At 43.7% G+C, this 26923-nt stretch overlaps 1 protein-coding gene across 12 annotated transcripts in view; it reads left to right on the top strand.

The window, feature by feature from the left end:
* The window catches only part of CIT (citron rho-interacting serine/threonine kinase), a 62935-nt gene that overhangs the window by 14541 nt on the left and 21471 nt on the right, over positions 1–26923 (top strand). For 4 of the 12 annotated variants that reach the window (XM_032947168.2, XM_032947170.2, XM_076062191.1 and 1 more), the window contains 26 exons: positions 4760–4946; positions 5665–5770; positions 7248–7391; positions 7886–8005; positions 8830–9000; positions 9427–9480; positions 9612–9665; positions 10590–10730; positions 11098–11223; positions 11433–11528; positions 12637–12753; positions 13403–13512; positions 14762–14843; positions 16616–16708; positions 17945–18142; positions 18902–18955; positions 19797–19994; positions 20659–20852; positions 21901–22036; positions 22604–22708; positions 22925–23065; positions 23160–23267; positions 23783–23945; positions 24118–24279; positions 24841–24978; positions 25963–26143. In XM_032947168.2, coding sequence (XP_032803059.2) covers positions 4760–4946; positions 5665–5770; positions 7248–7391; positions 7886–8005; positions 8830–9000; positions 9427–9480; positions 9612–9665; positions 10590–10730; positions 11098–11223; positions 11433–11528; positions 12637–12753; positions 13403–13512; positions 14762–14843; positions 16616–16708; positions 17945–18142; positions 18902–18955; positions 19797–19994; positions 20659–20852; positions 21901–22036; positions 22604–22708; positions 22925–23065; positions 23160–23267; positions 23783–23945; positions 24118–24279; positions 24841–24978; positions 25963–26143 — 3379 coding nt within the window. The other 8 variants (XM_076062201.1, XM_076062213.1, XM_032947174.2 and 5 more) reach the window with 8 other exon arrangements.

The following is a 26923-nucleotide window of genomic DNA, read 5'->3' as shown; positions in this document are numbered from 1 at the left end:
AAAAGAAACGTGGGGTTTTGTTAATTGCCATTGAGTAGGTTTCTCGTGTTTGGCCGCGGTGCTTACATTTGGCCACGGGAGCCACCAAATGTCATGATGGGTCCTGACAGAAGCAGCGGGCACAGAGTTGTGTTTCCGGGTGGCAGTCACAGACTGTGCCCTCCCCCATCCACCGAGTTTCCGCTGTTACCTCCCTCTGCTTTCCGACCTGCACGACATCTTAAATGATTTTGACTTAAAACTTTCGAGACTGCAGGAATTCATATTCTATGGTTCTTTCGGTCTGAGCCCTCTCCCACGTTAACATTAGCTGCCCCGCCCATCTCTAAACCTTTATAAACGGCTTGCCCTCAGAGGCTAACCTCCCTATTCCTGATGACGACCGCTTGTGTTGCGATCGAAACGTCGTGATATTTTTAATTATTTTTTATTTTATTTATTACTTTAGTATACAACATGTGTATTTTGATTCATGTGTTGTTTTTTTCTGACTTTATGTGAACGAAAAGACAAATTCGCCTGTTTTCTCATTTAAAATAGGTCTATTTCAAAATATCACTGTCCTAGTCACAAAAGCAAAGTTTGTGGGGAATAATAGCCATTTTCTGTACTTTTGAGGCATAAGCAATTAGGAAATAACACTTACTATCCAGGAACAAAAAAACATGTTACACAGTGTAATTATTACATTATTCAATCACAATATCTAAACATTGTTGGGCCAATACTGTATCGGTTGAAAACTAATTTATTTATAACTGCTTTTTGTGTTTTAGTTTCGTTTTTTCCCCCCACCTCCGTTTAGTATGGTTGGTTACGTACAGTGCAAAATAAGCTCAACATACATACACTTGTGATTTAATAACACTGATACCAGGGGAAAATAACCCATTTGAGATCATTCTACGTGGAGCAGCAATAACCTTAACATGTAAAACAAAATTAAATCCACAACATCAACCTGATAAATTAATACAACATATATGCATTGCAACTTGGTTCCAAGTCACGTGTGGTGGGGTGAAGTGTGGGGTATTGTCATCTCTTCAAAGGCATCTGGACAACATGGAAGAGTAGGCCAAATACCATGTAGAGGGGCTCTCTTGGACTTCCTCTAGTGGAGGAGCATGAGCAAGTTATTGCAGCGCTGCACCTTAACATTTTTACCATTATATATTTCTCTTTTTTATATATATTGTGAATGTATTCTTGGACAGGCCGTTAATTGTTTCACCAATTTGCGCATCATTAAGGGAGGTGCAATTCCCAGAGTGAAGGCTAGGCCAGCAGGCATTGTGAAGGGGGAGGCACTGTGATTTGGGTGAGTTGATATGCGAAGAGAAATCGTGCAAGCTGGGCGATGCAATTATATGCACAGTGGTGGCACATTTGTCTTTCGGTTGGGTAAAGTGTGGGTACTCCCACCTCCACCAAGATATTTGGCACGGAAGAGTAGGCCAAATACCCTCAAGAGGGCGTCTAGAGCTCCCTATAGTGGAGGCAGTTGAGTGAGAAAATAATATAATTAGAAGCGCTGTACTGTTTATTACAAAGCGGTAGAGAAAATTAATATTTTTGTACATCGACAATTCCTCCCCCTCCCAGCCCCATGCAACGATAGGGGATTTAAGAAATGTACAACCGGATGTATACTGTACGGTACAGTATCTCCTATAGTGAATGTATGCAATGTAGTAGCTGCGTATAGGCACGTAAATACACGTGCACGGATGTAATATACGCACGTGCATATGGGAGGGCTTTTTTTTAAGATTTATACTGACAGAGAATCGTGTTTGTGTACGTCCCCCTAGAGGCAGCGAGCCGGCATGCGTTGAATGCTTTATGTGGCAGAGGGCGCAGGCCGGCGAACACCATCACAGCTGACGGTTGTCAACTCAGTCGCCAAGCTTACCAAAGATTAGGTCTGTAGGCAAGTAATTAAAGGTAACGGAGCTCTTGGGTTGGTCGTCGCTGCTGACGATTTGGAATTTCCTTTGGTGGCTGGAGCGTGTGCTTTTTTTAAAAATGGGAACCTTGAGCCCCTTAGCATGCTATGCTTTTGCAGGCCTGTTGAGAGAATAGAGAAAGTAGGCCAGCAGTGCTTTCATGAAGGCAGAATTTGAGAAAGAGAATGCGTTGAGCGGATCATGCCTTGGCTGCCCTGGAGCTCTGCACACTCACGCCGGCCTCTAACCAGGTTTGACAGTGCAACGAATTGCTGTTGTCCTGGCAACTAAGCCATTAATAACCGATTACAAGGCTTCAACGTCCTTATGAAAACAGCTGATTTTAGTACATTGCGGAAATGCATGGATAATGGTAATTTTGCAGTAATTTGATGGCTTCTAGGTCAGCACTACAGTGGGCTTATTTTAAAATGTCTGGCAACATAATTTACCCATGTTGAAATTATATGCATTCGGTATACTCAAGAATAATTGATGTGATTAGCACTTACCCAGCTCATTAGAAAGTGGGCAATGTTATTTGTAACTTGCTTTGTTGCAATTTTATGGTTGTGCATTGCCTGTTCAATTAACTTGGTTCAATTTTAAAGGTCTTCAAGATACTGTTTTGTCTTGGCATATTTAACCGTAGTATTTGCCGCAGTAAAACAATTATAATTGCAGAAGATCCTTACTCGGACATGGCCATAAGTGACACTTGACGTTACGCCCATGTATGCCGCTTAAGTGGGTCAAGAAGGGCTGTGGCACTTTACCAAATGAGTCTTATCAAAAGGCTTAATAGACAGATTCTGTTATGTCAAAGCACGCGAGGAGTCCGAAAAGAGCACGGTGAAGTAACCCAGACAGCAGCGACGTTCTCCCATCGTCGCTCGCCAACGCAGGCACATCCCAGTCCACCTCACCGCGATGGGAAAAATGCTGTTTGGCTGATGCGTGGCTAAGCCTGGCTCGGCGCGGTGCGTGTGCGCCTACAGAGTGCCGCGTTCGTGATGGGAAATAGGCTTTGGCTGCCATGCCGTGCGGTCTGAGCCCCGTGCTGGAGCTACAGTGCTCTAATCGGCTGTGCTATCTAGGCCAAGTGAGTCCGGCGCTCGTGCACAGGTACCGGAGCGTGCGCCACTTTGTGCCAGTCTCTTTCTTGGGATGCGGTGTACTTTTTTGTTGCGTGTGAGAGTAAAAAAAAATCGGCGATTTTTGCCTCTTGCCTAAACAAGTCTGCGTTACTTTGTAATTGCGCAAGGCTGCATTCAGGACATCATTCCAGCTGGTCTTTGCACCAGGCTAGTGGTAATGTATGAGCTGTTGGTTGAGTGTGCTAGGTGATAGCGATATCAGCTCTTCTTTGTGTCCGATTTTGCCTGCTTCCTAGCCTGTGTGACTCGGCACTGTGCTGGGTTATGAACATACTAACGTATTGCTATACAGTGTACTTTGCTGTAGGCATCAAATCTGCAGTATGTCCATATTGCATATTACGGCTGTGCTTACGATATGGCTATTTTAGTGTGGTGATTTGTGATATTTTTTTTATCATGACATTGTGTTTTTTTAAATCCTTGATTTAAATGCACCGTGATGCCCTTCTACTGTGAAAGAATGGATTAAATACATTATAGCTTTTATGTACAGTGCCATTACAAAGGCGAATAATTTTTAATTTACTGCCGACGTATATACACATGCTTGAAGGGTAAGATTAAATTCCATGTTGCAGATACACGTTTTGTGTCAATGTATGATTCCATTTTATTTATTATGTTGCATATTGTGTACAGTGGCTCCTTACAGTGCATACGTTGCTTTACTTGTGATATGAATGCAATGTGAATAGGCTTGAAATGTACTCTTTCTTGTATGCTGCACACCTTTTACATCCAGGGTATTGACATTACAGTTGTATTTGATGTTCATACCGTACTATATTATTGAGTGCCACATGCATAGAATTAAAGAAAAGGATGATGATGTATGCCTTTGGTTATACCATCGCAGTCATGCTTAGCACAATGGAAAGAAAGTAGTTTTATTCCCTAGCAATGAACCACTATGATTGTTGGAATCGTTTTGTTAATAATGTTAACAAAATAATTAGCGTGCCGTAAAATTGATTGTCATTTTTTTTCCGCGGTGACCATAGTTTCTACGACCTGGATGAAATTGTAAAAAGTCTTTTGGAGCATGAACTTTGTCCTTTTAAAACGTGTGATGAAAATCGCATGTGAATATTGTAACAAAAATAACCACGAACCTAATATGCCAATTTAATTTGTCGTAATGCCAGTCTCTTGTCGAATACAAGCCCGATATTCGGATGGTTTTCCTTGATGTGTTATGAATGTAACGCTTGTCAATTTTGCACCATTGTGTTGCCGGCGTAAAATAAAACCAGCATTGCCAATGTCTCGCATCTGTATTGCCACAGAAGCCAATTGTTAACATGTAGGCTTGCAGTACAGATGGCACTTAACATGCTTTACAGTTAAGCACACGCGAGGTTGAAATGTGCTAATGGTACCTCTGATGTGTTTTAAGACAGTACTGCATGTTGTGCGTCATGTTTTCCGACGTTTCGCTCAAAGTGCTGGTGGCTTCTTAAAAAGTTTTTGAATAAGCTCCCAAAACTGAATTCGGTTCCCGAAGAAGCTCGGACACCGTGAAAGCAACACGCGGCGCGACCGGAAAACACAACGGGGAACTATTACAACGCAACCGTGAAAATGCACGCAGCGGTTGAACAGAGCGCGGTGCTTTTCTCCATTTTCTCTCTTCCCTTCCGTATCTGGCAGTGCCTCCTCCCTTCGTGCCACCTCTGCAAGGTGATGACGACACGTCGAACTTTGAGGAGGTGGAGAGGGAGCGCCCAGCTGCCCCACCGACACCTCGCCAGCTGAGGCAGCCTGGCTTCTCCGGGAACAATCTGCCCTTCATCGGCTTCTCCTACAGCAAGGCCCTGGTTGGCCTTTCACGCACCGAGTAAGCAGGCTTTTGCCGAAACGCTTACGATTCGTTATCGTCTTTTGGGCCTCCGCCAGTTGTGCAAGTTGTGATTCTTTTTTTTATATTCATGGTTGCTTAGAACATGCTCAAAAGGCCTAAAAACACCAAGAATCAGCAAGACACCGTAAAAGCCGGTGTACTCTACTCGAGAAATCTCACGTTTATGCTCCTTGCTTTCACCAACCCGCTCAGACTAGCGAGGTGACGTACGGTCAATTAGCCTGGACGAAACCCACTGGTGTGGAGAGGTCCTCAACCACGAGTGGATTGACTATGGGCGGCACATGTACCCTAAATTTAAATGTCATTTTGGTCGTTCGGTATGTGACTGTTCCCTTTGCATTCCAATGAATTGTCACGATTCCGGGTCATGATTCGTTTTAAGAATTGCATTTTTTCAAATTGTGGTATTTTTTAGCACAGAGTTCACATAAAATAATTACTTAGAACATTCACTTAGAAAATTATTAAACACACCATTCAATGTAAACGATAACATGAATTGCAAATCATCAAAATGTGCCATAGAATATAAAAGGAATAATATGAATATTTTAACATCTCTTTATACAGGTTATAAATGTATGACCTTTTTTTACATATGTAATTTATTATTATTTCACTGTGGGCACAGGTATTGTTTCACTGATAGGTGATAATTTACATTCACACGTGTTTACTTTGATTTCCGCAGGTCTGTTATGTCGGTTTTGGATTCCCCAGCCAAAAACAGTTCCATTGAGAAAAAACTACAAACCAAGGCCAAGGAACTCCAAGATGCACAGGATAAATGTCACAAGGTAAACCTACACAATGCATATGTGATACACATTACAACTTGTGGGCACTATAATAGAAATAGATACAGTAAAACGTTGTATTGCGAGCATAATTCGTTCCGGAAACGTGTTTGTAATCCAAAGCACTCGTATATCAAAGCACTTGTATATCAGTTGCGATCACGTGACGCTCGGCAGTCAAAGCGTATACGTACTACTCGTATTGCAAGACCTCACTCGTTTATCAAATTAATATTTATTAAAAAAAATTGCTCGTCTTGCAAAACACTCGCAGACCAAGTTACTCACAATCCAAGGTTTTACTGTATTGTAAAACATTAATTAAGTGTGCTCACCTGTGAGAGTAGGAAATGTGGATAGCTATCTACAATAATATATGTCCTGAGAGCTATGCGGTGGTTTGGGAAGGCCTTGATTCTGCAGTGGATTGTGATCATGGCTGATGATGCGCAGTATTTAGCAAGTGGGTTGAGTTGCATTGCTTAGAGTGAATCTGTTTAGATATCACAAAGTAGTCTCGGGGATTAATCGTCTATTACATTGCCGCAAATTATTTCTCCGTTTGGCATAAAAAACATGTCAACAGATAAAAAAAACCAAACAATAAAAATGGACCTGGAAAAAACAAATCGAGAAATTGGAAGTGAAATTGAAATGATTCTCACAGAATGTCAGAGATATACTGTATTTGTTCTCAAGTCAACATAGGAAGTGACCAACATACTGGTGCAATGCAACTTCAAACTTCAACTGTGTCCACTGCTAAATGAGGGCCCCCGTAAGCTGTTTGAGGCGTAGTGGCTGGTCAGTGTGGGTTTGTGAAGTTTGGAATCCTAGCTGTTGGTACCTAGAATCACAGTATAACAATGGATGTTCTGCACTGCCCTCTGCTGACCATCACATAGCCCCACAGCTACCTTTGACAAATTGGTCTGCATGGTGGTAACCCATTCAAGTACTGTCCAGGCTCAACTTTGCTTAGCTTCTGAGATCTAATGCGATTGGATGCATCCCGGGCAATGTTGTCATAGTAAACAGTATGTTTAACATGTAGGCTTTCGCGATCAAACTGTAAATGTGGATTCACTCTTCAGCACACCGGTGGGCTAAAGTAGTGAATTATTTGTCTTTTTGTCAACGTGACACTTTTTTTGCTGATTGGTCGTGTCGGGTGGTGGAGGGTTACGACACATTTATAAATAAACACGATCTAACCCAAAAACCTTTATTATGAATAGTAAACAGTATGATACCAACTAAATATTTTTTTTTATTTTTTAGCTGATTAAAACATAATCAGCATATTTTTTAGTGATGGGACAGTGCTTATTTTGTTGGGCAAATAATGATGCTTCAAAGAGACATTTCTTCTTCCACGGCACATCTTACATTGTACATCACTGAAATCTGTAGTGTGTTTCCGTTTTCTGCTATAGTGCGTTCTGCTGTCTTGTTGTCGCTGTGTTCTTGCGTGTAGATGGAGAGGGAGCTGGAGGGCCAGCAGAGGAGAGTCCTTGAACTGCAGTCTGATCTACGTCACAGGGACAAGGAGCTAAAGGCTGTTGAGGTCCACAGGGGAACACTCGAAAGAGACCTTGCCATGTACATCACCGAGTGCAGCGTAGGTCCCACTTTGTTCATTCTTCCGCACGGAACCCGTCATGGTTTTAATTAAAAACCAAGCCGAAATGTTTTTGTATGTCACTTGTCTGTATCTATGTTGAACTTCTTTCGCACTGTACGTAGCCAGCTATGCTAATCGGAGGTGTGGGGGAAGGACAAACTAAACACAAAAAGCAGTTCTAAAGAAATTAGTTTTCAGTGGAGATGTAAAGGTGCATAGCTCCAGTGGCTTCCTAATATCGGAAAGAAGAGCGTTCCAGATGGCTGCAGAAGCGCATCTAAAAGCGTGCGATGCAGTGACCCTCTTTATTCGATGGTCAGCCCAAAAAAGCCGCTGCGAAAATTGCGTTCAATCAAATGTAACGCCAAAGATGAGCCCTGTTAGTTATAGTTGGGTGTGCATGGTCATCGTTACGCTACAACATAGAGATCTCAGAATGAATGTGTTTAGGTCCTAGCGGTGAATTTGACACCGTGGTATCGTTGTTGCAGAGCCTAAAGCGTGGGCTGGAGCAAGCACAGCTTCAGGTGTCACGAGAGGACGATAAAGCTTTGCAGCTGCTGCAGGAGATCCGCGAGCAGAACATCCAGCTTCAGGAAATCCGCGAGCAGGTGAGCGTTGTGAAGTCTTCTTTTTAAATCCCGTACGCCTGGAGCGGTGGATGACATGAAGCTGTACAGGAAAATAACTTGAATAAAGGGTGAGTAAACGAGTCTTGTGTGGTATGCCAAGTTAAGTCTTCTGATGTTAATGGTGACTGTCAAGAAGGTGATGTATGTGGATGTCCAAATTATAAGCCACTTTTGTTGAGCTGTCATTTGTGGCCAGGTCGTTTTTGAGAAATAAATTCATACCTCAGTGGGCTTTGTCTGGAAGGATGGGGGTCGTTTAGTTTCATTTGTATGTATTTGGGTGATTTATTTTCCTTTCTTGTACTTTGCACTCCTGTCGTGTTTTGGATTGGTTGTTGTAACGTTCTTACCCGCCCCGACTGGACATCTGTGAAAAAGAGATTTATAGCTCATCGGAATCCTCCAGTCTAAATCAATGTTTTTATTCTGTATGTTCAGACCTTTTGTCATTCCACTACCGGATGAGAGCATCCCCTTATCGTGTGGGTCATAGGAGTTATTGGAGTTATTTGACCATACTTCACAATACTGGAGAGTGTTGGTTGGTTAAGGCATGGGATGTAGGGTGGGGGAGCATCGTACAGAACAGCATATTTTGCTGCACTTTCCTCCTCTAACAACGAAGCCTCAACAGATCATCTCTTTGATGCATGGCGGTCACCTATCCGTGCACTGTCCAGCCTCAAACATGCTTGGTTTTTGAGATCGGGCGTGCAATCCGAACGAGTTGGGTCATAGACCAGGAAGTGATGTGCGGTGCCTTCACCTGAGGGCTGCTCTGCGTGTTGTGGTCGACGGAGCAGGAGTTCAACTCCCAGCTGGAGGAGCTGCGTCTCGTGGTGAAGCAGCTTCAGGAGGAGCTGTGCGTGGCGCACCGGCAGGCCGGCCTCGGCGACACGGAGCTGAGAAAGGCCCGGACGGCCGCTGACGATTACCGCCGCAAACTCGTCGACTATCAAGACAGACTCAGCAAGGTCGGTGCTCGCAGCCAAACGCCAAATGCGATCGCGTGCGCACTCCTGAGTGCGGTGGAGGCGACTTGAAGACAAAAATTACTTTAAATTAGTTTGAAGTGTTGGCCAAATATCACCGTAAATACGTTTTGCAAGTTGCTTCAAATTCCTTGTCGACATATACAGTGTATAGTTAAATAATTTGGTTTATTTTTCTCTCTCGAGTTAAAATTATTTCCCTGGGCACTAATTGTTTCATTGCTGTTGCCGTCGTTATAGAATAGCAATACAGCGCTGGCAATTTGTGTCGGTGCATGTCAGAATCTGCTCACGCATTGTGCAAAAACTGTGTTTGTAAGAGTAATGTGTTTCCATGAATACAGTGCAACGTATTCTACCAATGTTGACATTTTGAAAAGCGGTAATTCTCTTTGTTTTGTTTGACAGACCAGAGAACAAAATAAGGCTGAGGTGGCTGCTCTACAAAGTGAAATGGGAAAGGTGTGGCTGGTTTCCCATGGTTCTATGATTTGCTGTCATTATGATTATGGTAATACAATTTTTTATTGTGAATTTATTTCAGTTCATGCATATAATGTTATTAACAGCCTGTTTTTCTTCTTAATTTTTAGATAAATTCTGAGAGCCATAGGAAAATAAATGAACTTCAAGATAAGCTCACTAAGGTTGGTTCCAATTATGATGCTGTTTTTCCCCCTGCCTTTATTAAAAAAAACTAAATCTCCCGCTCTTTTTGAAATTGCCAAAAAATTGGAGACTTGACAGTGTTTCCGAGAGATTATAATTTTAGTAAGTATTTCCAAAATGCCGTGAAACACGTTGAGAACTGGGTCGGCTGTGGCCACGGCTCTGTGACGATGCCAAGGGACCAGCAACGAGCGGGACTTGTGAAGATGTACTCGACGAGAGTTCACACGTTTCTTGAATTGAGCAAGGTTGTAAAAACATTTAAAAAGAGACAATGAGAATCTTAATTCCAGTCAAGTTGCGCAAGGAAAAAAGCAGAACGGGACTTGTTTTAACCTGCAGTATGGTGATTGCACACCTTGTGGTTGAAACGAAACAGCTAGTGTTGGTAGACCGAGTACTCAATGTGTGTGGTAATTAATGAGTAACGTTAATGAGAACAATAGCCATGGTAGTAGTGATAAAGAAGGTGACTAACCACAGGTGAGCGAGTGATTACGGTTGAAGCAGCGAGTGCTGGATTATCAATAAACTTGATCGCTTTAAGGTGAATTCTGTAAACTATGCAGTTGGAAGTGAAGCAATCCACCCCAGACATGACAGCGGTGGCTGGATATTTTCTGCTTTGGATAGCAGCAGTAGTAGTGGTGGTTTTATAATAGAATCTTGCTGTTGCTCTCCAACACACCGGTGTGCTGTGCTAGTAACGAATTGGCATGTTCTGTTTACGTGGCAAACCTTACTAATTGGCTGTGTCGGGTGGTGGCAGGTTTAATGACACATATTAATGCGATCTAACCCCCCCAAAAAAACTGTATTATGCACGATATTGGTCGCGAAAGCCTACTTACGTGTTAAGCTGGTTTTTTAATAGACGGCTTGCGTCTGGTGGGGTGCCGCAGGCAGTGCAGGCCAGCGCCGAGGCGACAGAGCTCCTGCAGAACGTGCGGCGCGCCAAGGACCAGCTGGAGAGGGACGTGGAGCTTGCGCGCGAGAAGCACGGCAACAGAGAAAACATGCGGCGACGGCTCGAGGAGAGCGAGGTACGGTGTCGTTTCGCGTCCTCGTCATTCTGTCGTTAAGAGTCTCGTGACATCACGCGCTGCGTAATGTCTGTAATTGCCAATGATAGGGGGAACGTGGCCCGTCGGTGAAGTTTGTCGCGTTAGGTTGAGCGGAGGTGATGGAAAAAGAGCTTCTTCTCGGTGTCGAAATTAAGTACTGTGAAGCATCGCTTTAAGTCCAGGGTAAGTTGATATTGTTACTGCTTTCATGGCTGTCGGGCTCAATATGAAACACAGTTTTATGTTGAAACAAAGTTTCCTTTCATAAATTTTGGTTAAATCAAATATTGTATTTCTAGCCACGAAGCGTTGTTTGTTGTCATCCTTTGCCACATTGCATTTCCAGGAACGGTGCAGAACTCTGGAAGGTCAGCTGAAGAGGCTGGCAGTGATTGAGAGAAGAGAGAGCAAGCTGAAAGAAGATCTACTTACCAAGTCCCAACAGACACAACAAATGGCAGAGAAGATTAAGGTAGAGACATTATTAAGTGCTTTAATATGTCTCAATATATTGTTCCAGCGGTGCCGTAGGATTAAGCGCAGTCAGCAAATGTGCTCTTTTGAGTGCCCCCACGTATGATAAAGAAGCACAAGGCATCTTCACTGGATTAATAATTCTCCCGTGGTACAACGCTTGTGGTGTTGGTCTGGCATACCATCTGAGACTGCTGTATTTTCCAGGAATTGGAGGAACAGTGTCGAGAGTCAGAAATCAGTTGTCGGCGGCTGGAGGTCCACGTCAAACAAAAGGAGCAGATGTATGAAGAAAAGATTCGGGTGAGGATCCTTATTGTGTCTTGTTCTTTAGCCAATGTGTCTTGTTCTTTAGCATTAAGATGTCCCCAATCGTTTAATGACTGCATAGATTGTTAGGCAAAGTCTGAAAAATCGATGTTACCTTAGAGTAATGGTTCGCCACACTGGATTTACAATCCAAAGGTCGCCGGTTTGATGTCCCGGCGTGGCAGTTTAAACCATCGGCAAGTGTTTACATCCTCTGGCCTCTGTCTACCCGGCAGTATAAATGGGGACACCACAGTTGGCCAGCAGGTTTGCTTGTGGTGGGGTAAAGTCTGGGTACTCCTCTTCCAAGACACCTATGTGCGTGCATGTGTTGAACTTATTTCACACCGTACATAGCCAATCGTGCTAATCGGAGGTGCAAGAATATGCCAAAATACCCTCTAGAGGGGCTTCTCGTCACTTTCGCCAACAGCCGCTTGAGAAAGTTATTGCAAGGCTGCTCCGTTATATTTTATTTCTGAAAAATCTACTTAAAACTGTTGTTGATTGTTCAATGTGTACACCTTGATTACAAATACAGTCCAGGTTAAATTCAGGTTGAAGGTGCAGCTATCCAGTATCTGCAAACCGAACTCAATTTAGTGGAAACCTTCAAGAGAAGATGCTGTGCTTGGTTGTTGACTACATAACCCCATTGGGGACTGGGGCAATAAACAACTTAAATAATTTTTGATTTAAAGCTTTCGTGACTGCAAGGATTCATCTTCTTTGGTTCTTTCGGTAAAGTCACGTAGAATGAGAATAAAATAATAAATTGATAAAATAAAATAACACAATAATATTCTCACGACGTTTCGGCCACAACACAAGCGGCCTTCATCAGGTGAAGGGACGAGACTGTCTGGTAGGACAGCGCTGGAGACAGTCTCGTCCCTTCACCTGATGAAGGCCGCTTGTGTTGTGGCCGAAACGTCGTGAGAATATTATTGTGTTATTTTATTTTATCAATTTATTATTTTATTCTCATTCTACGTGACTTTACCGAAAGAACCAAAGAAGAACTTAAATAATGTTCAATGGCCATAAAAAAAGTAACATTGTCCGTGCATTCTGACATCGTGCTTGCATATTTTGGTGGCAGGTTATGGATACACAAATGAAATTAGACTTTGCAGACAAAGAAGTCTTGGAGCAGAGTCGAACAAAACACGAGGAGGACGCAGTGGAGAAGACCAAAGTCTTGCAGGACCAGAAAGCGGTCAGTGCACTGTGAACATCACAACTCAACTCTCCTGCCTTGTGTTTTAGTCAGTGATGAATTGTATTTTCACGTGTCTGTATTTATTGCCATTAGTTGTATCTTTCATAGTGTGCAACAGTGTAACTCAATGCTGAATTTGTCCTTTTTTCCATTAAATCAATACCAAACTGTTTGTTCTTCTGCCAAGTGCAAACATTTTCTAAAAGCATGGCTATGTAACATAGTTTTTTGAGAAGATTTCCATTTCGATCTGGAGTTTGCAATGTGATCCTCATCCTCCCTTAACATCTGCTGCAGGACCGATCGATAGAAGTAATTTCCTACTGAAGTTTGCGTAAATGTCTAACACGTTGTCACCTGTAAGGAAAATTGGCACTGTTAATAGTGTGATGATCAAATTCAGCTGTAATCGTAATATTACCCGTGGATAGGAGCTGCTCGCTGAGCAGAAGCACTACCACGTTTCATTGTTTGCCAAGTGGTTGGTGGTTTCCGTGATGGTGACGAAGTTTTTTTACTCGTGCTTAGGTTTTTTGCGGTTGTCCTGTGCAGCTATCAAATGTGTTTTTGGGTTGTTCCGCGTGTTGTTTGGCTTGAGGCTGAGAGCTTCTTCACGTGTGTCTACTTTGCTTTTCTTTCCAATCAGACGATCAAAGCCATGGAGTCAAGGATCCGCGCACTGGAGCAGCACATCACGGAGCTGAGCGAGGCCAACAAGATGGTGGCTAACAGCAGCATGTACACGCAGAGGAGCATGTACGTGCCAGCTGATATGTCTTATATGCACACGTGTACGTGCAGTACCCCTTTTGTCAGTCCACTGTTGGATGGGGACATCCACGCACTGTGCGTGTCATGAGGCTTATATTGAACAAACGTCACGCTGGTTGGTGTTTATTGCTGCACTTCTGGGCAAATAAAGTTGCACGTGGCTCTGCAACTCCTGATAAATTTGTTTAATTCCAGTTAAAAAAATTGTTGTTGCACAAGCAACAAATGCTCTTAATGGATGGAATCGCTTGGTCGTTATGACAACGTAATGCTCTGCTCACATCGCAAACATTTCTGAATTCTATTGTTTGTGTGCCAATTTTTTTAAAATGAAACTGAATTAAAATATCTTACAATTAAATATCACTCAATTTAAGGAATTTGCTCTTTGTTTATTTACCACATTTGCACACCTCAAATGTGATGATTTATTTTTCATGAATGGGCCGAGCAGGTGCCTTTTCTTCCTTAGATGTCTGGCTGGGCTCTGTAGGCTGGGTGGCCCAGGTGAGACAGGAGTGTGGGAGCCGGGCCTCCTAACCTGTATTAACGATTAAAGGCAGGCCATAATTGACTGCAATGGCTCAGTAATATGCACTATTTAATTTCTTGGGAAGCAAAGTTGCCTCTTTTTAACATGGGATATTGCGTAACGTTTGCGGAATGATATATAGTTATGTGAAGGACACTTGGTAACTTTATACGTAAAGTTGGGACATTCTAATAGTGAGTGGTAGGGTGTTATGTGCAAAGACCAGTCGCTACACTTTTCCAGCGTAGTCTTATTTTCAGCCTTCTAATCCAGCTATGTTATATCCACCAATGAGTTAGGTTATTTCTGAAAGTGCATTGTCTTTATGCTGTTCACCTTTTCACGTTCTCTTGTCTGACACTGGTGAGACCTGGCCATAAAAACAGGCTGTCTCTGGTGTAGGCCAATCAGTTTCAACGACAATGCATATATTGTCAGAGCATGTTTGTTTGCATGTTCACCGCAAGTACGTGTGGTAAATGCAGACTTGGTTCTTTGCAAAAGGTTTATATTTGGTGTTGGAACATCTTAACACCTCCTGTTTCATTGCCAGAAAAGGGTAAAACCTATTCTTATTTTTTCACACATTATTTCTTTGCCAACAGCTTAATTGCTCTTGAATACCAATGATGAATATTTGAAAATGCTACCCTGCAAATGTTTTATTTGTTTGTAATTGCACTTTTTTATGTGAGAATGCAGAAAGGCGCAGGAGGAGATGATTGGGGAGCTGCGGCAACAGAAGTTTTACCTGGAGACACAGCTGGGCAAGGCTGAAGCACAGGTTCGTTGAAACAAAGGTGTCATTTTATCAAATGAAATGGAAAGTTTAATTTGTTTTACTCTGCTACAATATTTCCTGGACCTCCGATTAGCATGGTTGGCTACGTACGGTGCAAAAAAACTTCAACATACATGCATTGGTAAATTTAAGACCACCCATCATTAGACCTCCTTTGCCAGTACCAAAATATAATAATAGGGTTTTTCCCCTTTTTTCTGGCAACACAACTGAAACCTTTTTACAAGGATTCATGTCTGCATTAACCACAATACCTGCAGTCAAGGACAATGCATATATTATCATAGTGTGTTTTTGTTTGCATTTTGATAATGATGTAGATGCTCACCCCGAGCCCTCATTACTTTGATAGTGCATTGTCTTTGAGCTGTACGTCTTTTGGCGTCATCTGGTCGAGCACCAATTGGGTCGAGGCTCAAAAGAAAGCCGTCCCTTGGTGTGGACCAATCAGTTTCAAGGACAATGCATATATTATCATAGTGGTTTTTTTTTGCATTTTGACTGCAGGTATTGTGGTTAATGCAGACATGAATCCTTGTAAAAAGGTTTCAGTTTTGTTGCCAGAAAAAAGGGGGACAACCCTATTATTAAGACCACCCAATTGAGCAATATTCTATTAATCAGAAACAACATGGCCTTATACAGCTAACTGTGGCTTTTAAAAAGTAGTATTTGTAAAGATAATTTCTAAAATTGTCACCGGTAATCTAGTTGAGTTGACGAGCATTCAGGCTTCCAGCCATACTATTTATTTGTCCATAATAAAGGATTTTGGGTTAGATCGCGATGTTTCTAAATGTGTCGCAACCCTCCACCACCCTACACGGTTAATCAGTATAAAATGTTCTACGTTGACAAAAGACAAATATTTCACTACTTTAGTGCACCGGTGTGTTGAAGAGTGGATCCACAACATTTACAATTTGAGTGACGTTTCGCTGGAAATTATATCCAGTATCTAAGGGCGATTTGCCAGAATAGTGAAGCCATCCACCTGCTTCCGGTCTTAAATAGTGCAGGATGACGTCATCATTGTTGAACCCCAGCAGGATTCGAGATCAGAGGCGGAGGAGGGGATATATGCAATTATGTAATAGATCAATAATCAGCCACTTAGCATGTGACTCACCCGTAAGGAATTGCAATATGGGTTGTGTATTACTTAATAATATGCTTCTAGGCTACGCTGGGTCTATAGCTATCACAGCGATTACAATTATTTGAATTCTTAATTTCAATTGATTCTCTAACTAATCTTGGCCAGTAATAATTAGTTCTGCATAACACTTCAACGTTATCAAAATCAATTGAATGTCCTTGTTGGCAAGCATGCCTTGCCACTGCTGACAGCTGTGTTTGGGAGAATTTAATGTTCCTTTGGTGTTCAATTAGTCTTACGCTAATGTTACGTCCCGTCTGTCCAATATATGTTTATTTGTGTTGGGGTTAAACGATAATCATTTTTTTAGTGCCACAGGATTCGTTCATTTGAAGCGGCTCATGTCATTTGGAAATCCTGTGCACAGCACAGATGTGGAGCTGTGTAGGCCTCTCCCTATATAAATGTGAAATGTGCAGCACTGGCTCAGGCCAGCAGCCAATTGCACTGCCTCACTGTTGTTTGAACCAAATAGCGAAGGTATATTAAGTGCATTTCGTTTGGTATGCTGTGGATAGGTTTTTTTTTACCATTCGATCTTGTTTGCCCCCCCATGCTATTAATTATTGTACACAATCCATGCTTTGTGGTGCAGGCGCGTGCGGCAGAAGAGAGACTACAGCAAAGCCAGGAGGCCAGCAGCATCGCTCGCACAAGGGTGGCTGAAATCGAGGGCAGGCTCCGTGAGGTAACAGTTGACTATATGCTACGACTACGTAGGTTCCTGACAGTTCCTTATCGTGCTTTCCCGCGCGTTTTCGAGGTTTGACAAATCTTGCTCTACGTGCCCGGAAACTTGTTCAAAAGCTGAGAGGAGCTAAAAGAAGCTCGGCACGTGGAGTGAAAAGGTCATAAGTCGGGCAGAACTTCGTGTGCTACACAACCTGCAGACACATCGGAGGGCTCACTTACCACACTCATAACCCTGCCTATGAGGCTTTTGTATGGTATGACATGGATACATTTTCACAGCGCTTCCAGATAAGGTTTTGTTTTGGTTTTACCCTCCATTGTTTGAGACTGTTTGAGTAAACATATACTTTTGGTGGGTAAAGAGAACATTACCATGAAGTCCTGAGCAATCACAATACATATTGCACAATACTAATGCAATGAAACCAATTATGACGAATTTATGGCATATTCAATCACTCAATTCTTACATTTAACTGCAATGATACGTTGTACCAAAACTTGATCTTGCAAACCCAAGAAAGGGTTTTCAGTAAAAAAAAAAAACTTTTCAAAACGTATTTAAGAAACTATACACCAAAGGTTAGCATCGTACATTAATGAATGCAAAGTATGACATTTTATCTTGTTGCATTGCCTTCTTATGACCACCTCACTGCCCCACAACCACTTATGACAACTGAGCATGCTTGGTAATCTCCAATTCAAGCACTATTCAGACTCAAATCTTGCTTAGCCTCCGAGATCTAGTGAGATCGGGTGCCTTCCCAATTGCGAGATGTTAACTACCTCGCCTGGTGTACAGGAGGTCGTGGATTCGATCCCGACCCTGACGCCTGTATATTCGGAGTTTGCATGTTCTTCCTGTGGTCGTGTGTATCTTTCTCCGGGCCCTCCGTTGTATCCCTCCACATTTACAAACATGCGTTTACAGTGTTTGGCTGCTATACATTTCCACGTGATCAGCCACTTTGAGCTATAATTTGTGGCCAGGTTGCTTCTGAAAAAGCTGTACAGCTCAATGAATCTGGTAAAAAAAACCAAAGATTTGGTCATAGGCTATTTCTATGCATAGTACAGCATATGCATGTGTCAGAAAGTATCTGGTGGTGGTGATTGGTACGACGGCGTAGTTGCATGTATGCATGTTGAACGTCTTTCACACGGTACGTAGACCAACCATACTAATCGGTCGCATGCTGGCGGACGGATGACTCGCGCCGCGGTTCAGGCTGCATTAGCGGCAGAGCAGCGGAAGCTGGACGGGCAGCGGGAGGTGGGCGAGGTGGCTCTGCAGCTGCAGGAGCGGGAGGCCGAGCTGCAAGCTGCGCGTGCCAGCTGCTTCGCTCTCGAGGTCAAGCTGCGTCGCGTGCAGACGGAGCTGGACGAGACGACGGCCGAAGCAGAGGAGGAGATCGCCTCGCTCAAGGTGTGTCCCATCGCCGCTCGGGGCAGTGGGCGGCCAGTCTCGACGGAATGCGCTTGGGATGCGCTCCCGGTTTCCAGCTTACAAAAGTAAAATCAGGACTGTTTATGACATGTTGGGCGATCCGAAAAAAATGATTGTAATTGTTTGGAATATTTTTAAAAATAACAGGCGTCATTGTTACGACATCGTTTCCACTATATTCTTGGTTCTTTCGGTAAAGTCACGTAGAAGGGAAACAATAAAATAATAAAAATATAAAACAATCGTTTCCACTGTTTATCTGTCAAAAATGGTGTTGCGTAGCTTCGAGAGATGTCACTTTTGTGAGCTCGAAGACACAATTATCTAACAATGTAAATAATCCAAAAGAGTTCTGATAATTACTTAAAAATCTGAATTTTTTTTAAATCCTAAAACTTATCTCGATTAAGCACAATTTTCGGTCATTGTTTTCATTTTCCAAATCCATGTTGATGTGACGGTTGATGTGATGAGCTGTTCATTGCCTGTTTCTATGTGGGATACCCAGTATTTGTGTTTGCATTATGGAATAATAACTCGAAGGATATGAGGTTGTATTGAATTCTGTTAAAATTCAGTCTTGTTACAACCTCTGGCACGGTAATTCAATAATGAAACTTTCATCTGCATTAGATGAGCTAAGTGTGAGATATGTCTATTCAATATTGTTGAAACCTGTGTAATATTGTATCCTCTAGACACCCCGTGTAAGCTTCAACTCTGCTTTACCATTTACAGGCAAGCAGAGATGACATACAGAAGAAGTTTGAAACCTTGCGAGAAAGCTGCTCGGTGAGTGACTTTATTGTGAGGTTTTAATAACACCCATACTTCATGGCCAGTAAAGGCTTCAGTTCATTGAAAACTAATTTATTTAGATTAGCTTTTTGTGTCTAGTTTGTTGTCCTTCCCTCGCTCCTCCGATTAGCACGGTTGGCTGCGTACGGTGCGAAAGAAGTTCAACATACAGTAAACCCTTGTTAATTCAACACATATGGGGCTCTGGCCTTGCCGAATTATATAATATTCCGAATTCTGTACAATGGTACTCTGCAGTACCTCCTGCCCCAATAAAAAATAACACATTTGGGGCTCTGGCCTTGCCGAATTATCTAATATTCCGAATTCTGTACAATGGTACTCCCAAGTACCTCCTGCCCCAATAAAAAAAAAAAATCCAAATTTGTTTTCCAAAAATAATTTTCCAAAAAAAGTAACACTTACCATCAGTACTGCAGGCGAAGAAGGAGGATGTTGTAGGTGACAGAGGTTGTGGAGGGGAGGGTTGGCTTGCACAGAGTGCATAAACAAGGTAAAGTCCAAAGCAGCAGCTCTGCACTGACGCTCACCACGTGCGCCGCCACTAGACTTGTGTACACGTGGTGCGCGGCATCGCTCCACGTCTATGCCGAAATTGGTCCATTCGGTACGGCACTTCGGGTCATGGCGAATTACTAATACTACATATGCCGAAAGCGGAGCCGTGCCGAATTATCCCCAATTACGAATTATCAAATACCGAAATAACGTGGCTTTACTCTGCATACAACTGCAGAAAAAAGCGCACGTGGAAGCTTAACTGTCAAGCCTCTTGTATTCCGTTGACGTGGCCGAGCGTATTGTGCGCTCGCAGGTGATCACGGAGATGGAGGAACAACTGGGAGAGCTGAGCCAGGAGAACCTGGAGCTGAACAAGCAGAACTTCTACCTGGGCAAGCAGCTGGAGGAGCTGTCTGGCGCCGCGCTGGAGCGGGGTCGTGCGCAGAGCGAGGTGGAGGGCCTGCGTCGCGAGCTGACCGCGCGCGACGCGCGTCTCTCGAACCAAGACGCGGTAGGAGACCTCCGTCCATAAACACTCTATTCGCTGCCGCCCGCACTCGCCAAATGCGTGATTGCATGCTTCATTGTTGCGTCGTGGCCAGCAACTGGTGCTTGGAGGCCTTGCTTCCATTAATTACTTGGCTCACTGATGATGGGGGATGAAGTTTTTAGAATGAGAAAGAAATCTCTTTGCCGACCTCATCCTATGAGCCAAAGTAATAAACCTCCAGGCTATAATCTTTGAGGATCCCTGTTTGAAACGATTGGTTTTGCATGATTGTTGTAAGCATAGTCTTGACTATATTTGCGCCACATTTTTTCTTTTTAGCCCGTACCTATGTGAGTGTTTAAATTATTTCGCACCGTATGTAGTCAACCCGTGCTAATTGGAACGTAATTACAATTTGCATCAGTTGCTCCGACTAGTCACAATAAATGTATGAGATGTAAAGCATGTTTGGTGGTCTCCTCTCGATTAAATGAGCCTTGATAAGGCAGGGGTGAAGCGGGTGCACCACCGCTTCACGCCGTCCGTTATCTGTGCTCATTAAAACGATTAGTGTCGGTGCCACGAACCTTGGCTTAGAAATTCCCGCTGCTCTAAAGAGGTAGGTAATGTAAATGTTATTTCTTTTTTTGCCGGCTGCATTCGATCTGCGATTTCACTTTCGTAGACTCTCAACATGCTGAAGACGACGTGCACAGAGCTGGAGCAGCAGATCGCCGACTTGGAGGGCTTGAACGACGATCTGCTCGCCAAGGAGCGCGCGTGCGAGAGCTCCCGCTCCGCCCTGGAGACGGAGTGTGAGCGCCGGGAGCAGCGCGTGCGGGAGCTGCTGAGGCAGCAGGATAACGACCGGCAGAACAGGTGATTCACCGCCAACCGCCGCCACCACCCGGCCAACAAAGCTATCGGCTTTGTCGATTCTTCATGGGTAACGTATGGAACACACGACTTTCTTTCGGGCACGTCGGTACGAAATGGGCTTATGGTTATAATGGTAAAATCTCCAACGGCTCTCTGATGTGTTTCTTAATACGGCGGTCGTGGACACGCTCCGGCTTCGTCGCGTGTCGACGACGCTGGAATGTAATAATAGATAATATTTTTTACAGTTCTTCATCATTAGACCTCCTTTACCAGTACCAAAATATAATAATAGGGTTTTTTCCCTTTTTTCTGGCAACATAACTGAAACCTTTTTACAAGGATTCATGTCTGCATTAACCACTACCTGCAGTCAAAATGCAAACAAAAAATATACTATGATAATATATGCATTGTCCTTGACGCCAAAAGGCGTCATCTGGTCGAGCACCAATTGGGTCGAGGCTCAAAAGAAAGCCGTCCCTTGGTGTGGACCAATCAGTTTCAAGGACAATGCGTATATTATCATAGTATGTGTTTTGTTTGCATTTTGACTGCAGGTATTGTGGTTAATGCAGACATGAATCCTTGTAAAAAGGTTTCAGTTTTGTTGCCAGAAAAAAGGGGAAAAACCCTATTATTATAATTTACAGTTCTGTTTTGGTCGACTGCTAGATGAAGGCCATCGCATACCGTGTTGTTCCAGGCGCTTGTTTGACCATTCGCCACATTGCGGTTTGGTAAAGGAGGCACCCAGGATGGGTTCAAATATCACTCACTAATAATGGTAGCCATGGCTGGAATCGAACTCTGATCATATGGTTTATAATTCATTGCTACTAACACTTGGTGTGGCAGATGATATGCATCAACTTTGGAGGGCTTGATATTAATTTTATCTTTGTATGAGCATATGGAGCCTTCGGTCTAAGATAAACCTTGTTTGTGGTTGTAAAAAATACAATACTGCATAGATATTGATAGGTATTGATTTCGACTTGTAAAATGTATTGTTCTATCTTGTGCCCGTCTACTCCTTGTGTTTAAGGATGCGTGTTGAACAGAAGAGTGTGGAGTTGCGGCAGGCCATTGAGTTGGCGGTCCGGGAGCACAAGGCTGAGTCCCTCGCTCTGCAGAACATAGCCAAGGAACAGCGACTGAAGGCCGACAATCTGGGAGAGATGGTAACAATTTTATAAATTGCCATTATTTTCTTAATGTAATGTAATGTACAGCCCTTTGTCAATCCACTACTGGTTGAAGGCCTCCCCACCCCTTCGATCATCGGGGTCCGTTTGACCATACTTCACCACGCTGGTCGGTGCCTGTTGGTGAATGGGCAGAACAGAACCAACTACTGCGCCACCACTCTGCCCCAATATTCCTTTAGTCTGAATTGAAATAAATGTCAAATAACAGTGGTGCAAATTTAATTTGTATGTTATGCAAATGAAACTTCATCTCAAGATACCGTACAAAAAGTGGAACATATGCATCAGTAGATTAAAAGGGATGGATTTATAGCTTTAAAGTAAGGTGCGATCGAAATCAGTTAATAGATGGATGACAGCGAATCGAAATCAGCGGAGAAGTGGAAAATCTGGAGCCTTGATTCGAGATTGTATTCTATTCAAGAAAATAAACGTTATTCTGGTGCCGTGTTTAATGCAGTTGTGTGGCATGCTTTTAAACAGGATACTTAATGATGTGCTGTTGGGTTGGATGGTTAAAACTGGACTCCTGTCTCACAGCTCAGTAACCTGGAGAAGAAGCATGCCATGCTGGAACTCAGCTCCAAGGGCCTGCAGCAGAAACTGGAGACGGAGCGGGAACTGAAGCTGAGGCTCATGGAAGAGGTTTGCGTTGCTGTCGCATGGCAGTCCTGCCACTTTGCTTGACTAACAGGGTTCCAGGACCACCCTCGTTGGCAATCTCACTGCTGTGACACGTGAAGTTGAAAACGATCTGAAAAAGCATTATCACAGTATAGCTAACTACAGATTGTATATTGCGGAAACACTATCCACAATTAAGTGACCTACACGTGTCTGGTGCTGGCCTCTACGTTACAGCAAGTGAAACTGCAGCAACAGCTGGATACGCACAAGACACGCATCCACCGGCTGACTCAGGGTCTACAGGAATCCCTGGACCAGATCGATCTTCTCAAAACGGAGAAAATCGATTTGGAGAATCAGACCGAGAACTTGCAGGTGAGTGGTTGCTCAATAGCGGTAGCTTTGCATTCGTTCTCTGTGCTGAGGCAGCGCGTCGACTGAATGGTGCTTTTGTCATTCTGTGTCACAGGTGATGTTCTCACAAGAGCGGGTGAAGATGGAAGGAACGATCGGTCAGCAGACAAAGCTTATTGACTTCCTGCAAGCTAAACTGGACCAGCCCACCAAGAAGAAAAAGGTAACTAGGCTTTTCAAATTACAGTTATATGCAGAGGGCAGTTGAGAAGGATGCTATTTGAATCTTGTAAGGATTTTTCCTCACAGCAGCGACCGGGTCTGCTTTTGGACCTAGCCGCTGCAGTGATGATTTGTACGCACACCTGTGATGACTTGTACGCACGCCTGTGATGACTTGTATGACTTGTACGCACACCTGTGATGACTTGTACGCACGCCTGTGATGACTTGTACGCACGCCTGTGATGACTTGTACGCACTGTTGTGTGATGACTTGTACGCACTGTTGTGTGATGACTTGTATGACTTGTACGCACATCTGTGATGACTTGTACGCACGCCTGTGATGACTTGTCTGACTTGTACGCACACCTGTGATGACTTGTACGCACGCCTGTGATGACTTGTACGCACTGTTGTGTGATGACTTGTACGCACGCCTGTGATGACTTGTACGCACGCCTGTGATGACTTGTACGCACTGTTGTGTGATGACTTGTACGCACGCCTGTGCAGGGGCTGTTTGGGTGGAAGAAAGACGATGGGCCCACGCCGCAGCAGCTGCCTTTGCCGTACACGGAGCTGAAGGCCGCTCTGGACAAAGAGAAGAGTCGCTCGAATGAGCTGGAGGAGATGCTGCAGAAGATTCGCGTGGAGCTCAAAGCTGCACGGGAGGAAGGTGAGACCCTGAGCCACATTGTGTTTTTAGAGCGCTAAGTGTTTATTTTAGGCAATAATTTTGCAATATTCTCAGTATTCTGTCTTTTTGCACCTCCGCTTAGCACAGTTGGCTACATTCGGTGCGAAAGAAGTTCAGCACACATACGTCCCTGTTCTGTAATGGCCCACAGCTGCGCATCTCAAAACCGTGGACCACCAGACAAGCAACGGCTCGGCAAACACCCAGCAGCAGATCATCATGTCGGCACTCGTGTGCTCACCGGGACATCAGCCCAGCCCCATGAGTCTCCTGGCTCCACCAAGCCACAGGAAGCAATCAGCCACTCCAGATGGTACCTCACGCTTGCATTGAGATAAATGTAAATGTCAGTCTCGAAATGTCTTTTTAAAAAATCAGTGGCTTGAGCAGCGGTGCAGATAATTCATAAACTGCTTATGAACCTGACGAACTGAGATTCCTGGCCATGGCCAACGTGAACCATTTCTGGGTTCCCCCTTCACCAACCCGCACTGACAAACATGGTGAAGTATGGTTAAACGACTGCGGTGACAAACATGGCTTGGAAGAGGCCTTCATCCAGCAGTGGATTGACAAAATGCTGTTAAAGAAGCAAATGACGAGTGTATTTTAGAAGCTTACTTTTTTTAGTCAACACTAATATACACTGATTTTGTAGTTTAATGCTGGTGGATGATTGTTAAAATATTGCTCTACATGTTATTGCACATTTGATTGCAAGCACATTAGCGGGTTAATAAAGGATCTCCTGTCCACTGTGGATAGGAGCTGAACTTTTAAGTGTACCTCACTAATAATGTTCTCGGTGTTGGCGTCATTCCTCCGTCACGCAAAGAAGCATTGCTCACAGCTTCGGTTTTCTCTCTTTCTCCAGAGTTGGGGCGCCACATCAAACAGAGAATGCATCACAATATCCCACATCGCTTCAGCGTCGGCCTCAACATGAGAGCCACCAAGTGCTCCGTGTGCCTGGACACCGTTCACTTTGGCCGCCAGGCCTCCAAGTGCCTCGGTTTGTTTTAAAGCGTCTTCGCGAACGCCATTACCCCCCCCACCCCCTTATTGACATTCGTGTGTTCACATGTGCAGTGACGGCGGTGTGTATATAGCGTAGGCGGGTATATAGCAGATGCGGATACTTGATGCACGAGTGTAAAATTAGAATAATCTCCGGTTTTGTGACTGCTGTGACCCAGAACAGACCATGGAACGTATAGCGACTCGATTCCCGATTCACAAATAAGAAGGAGGCATCGCAGCGATACGCCACTGCCCGCTCATCCTGACACAATTATCCTGCTCGCCCACCTCAGTGTAAAATCACAGTTGTAGCTGTACATCAACATCAGCCATACAAAGAAGACGTTTAGATAACAATGTTTCCCAACCACTGACCACTGTGCTCTGATAACAGATGGAACAAATGTAAAAAAATGATTTAAATCGTAGTATCTGCAACAGTACCATGGATTACTTCCAGCGACCCTATGGGCACCACCATTGGTCCAAGGGCCCACAGGTTGGGAGTTTATGAAGAAGCTCCCATCCAGCACATGCATTTGAAACGTCGGATATTTATCTGAACTAAAGCTATGAACTAAACAATTTTTATTTTACCAAGTAAGGCCCACTGAGCTACATAGCTCTTTTTCAGAAGCGACCTGTCCACAAAGTGGCTTATTATGTCGACGTTTATAGCGGCCAAATACTCTAAACGGATGTTTTTTAAATTTGGAGGGAAACACCAGAGGAGCTGGAGAAAAATCTACACGACCATGGGGAGAGAGACACGCAAACTCCAAATATACAGACGTCAGGGTCGGGATTGAACCCATGAACTCCTGTAAATAAATGCGAGGTAGTTAACGTCTAGCTACTGTGGCGCCAATACGAGGTATGACCCGAAACGACATTGGAGGGTTAAAACTACTTTCAAATAAAAACACGGAAATGCAATTCCAATCTCGTCCGCCGTCTGCCTTGCTCGCATGCTTAGAGTGCCAGGTGATGTGCCACCCCAAGTGCTCCGTGTGCCTGCCTGCCACGTGCGGCCTGCCTGTCGAGTACGCCACGCACTTCAGCGAGGCCATGGTGCGCGACAAACTCAATTCGCCCGGCCTCAAGCTGCCTGAGCCACCCCACAGCCTGCGCTTGCAAGGGTGGATGAAGGTGCCTCGGTGAGTTTGTGTTTAAAAAGAGGTTTCCAACACTGTACATATTTTTTGTGTGAGTAAGTAACGTTCACTAAGTTGTTAGGAAAATGTGTAAAATGCATTGTTAATCCACTGCTGTCAACTCCGCATGCTGTGGCAGTTTTGAAGATTTTTTTTTTACCATACTTCATTATTGGTGAAGCGGAAAATGGCGTAGAACCAATTTAGATATTGGCCACGACTTGATGTTAGCCGTGGCCGGGGCATCGGAAGCAGGTCATTGGGCTAGGAGCAACAGTGTGCTAACTATTGCGCTACAACATGCAGTCCATATTACTTAACAGTCAGTGATGTCTCTAACTTGTGAATGTTCTCTGATAAATGCATTCTTCTGTCTGCTTTTTGGTAATTCCAAGTGTATATATATATATGCGTGCATGCTTCTTTACATACTGTGAACTTTTGTTACATTTTCTTTGTCGCTGTTCAAGTTTCCGATCCAATATGTCATTGCGTATAATATGCACCTATTTCAATAGTTTCTCTTCCGGCACATTGGTATCTTACTTTTCATATGAAAATTCAGTTTTCTAAAAGCACTTTACCCTGATTTGACTCGCCTTTTTATTTATAATTTTCATCAGTAAATGTATTGATGCACTCTCGGTGTAGGTTGTTCTTTCACTGTGGTTTTAATTCTTTAATATATTTTTTTCATTTAGTTATTGCTCAGCGAGAACTTGTACGACTGCATCAGTTTCCACTGAATCGAATGCTTTCCTGTGGTCTATAAGAAATAACCGC

The sequence above is a fragment of the Petromyzon marinus genome, chromosome 5 (genome assembly GCF_048934315.1).
Source record: "Petromyzon marinus isolate PM22_M1 ecotype Great Lakes invasive population chromosome 5, UKy_Petmar_22M1.pri1.0, whole genome shotgun sequence".
NCBI lineage: Eukaryota > Metazoa > Chordata > Hyperoartia > Petromyzontiformes > Petromyzontidae > Petromyzon > Petromyzon marinus.
This window is presented reverse-complemented; position numbering and strand designations above follow the sequence as displayed.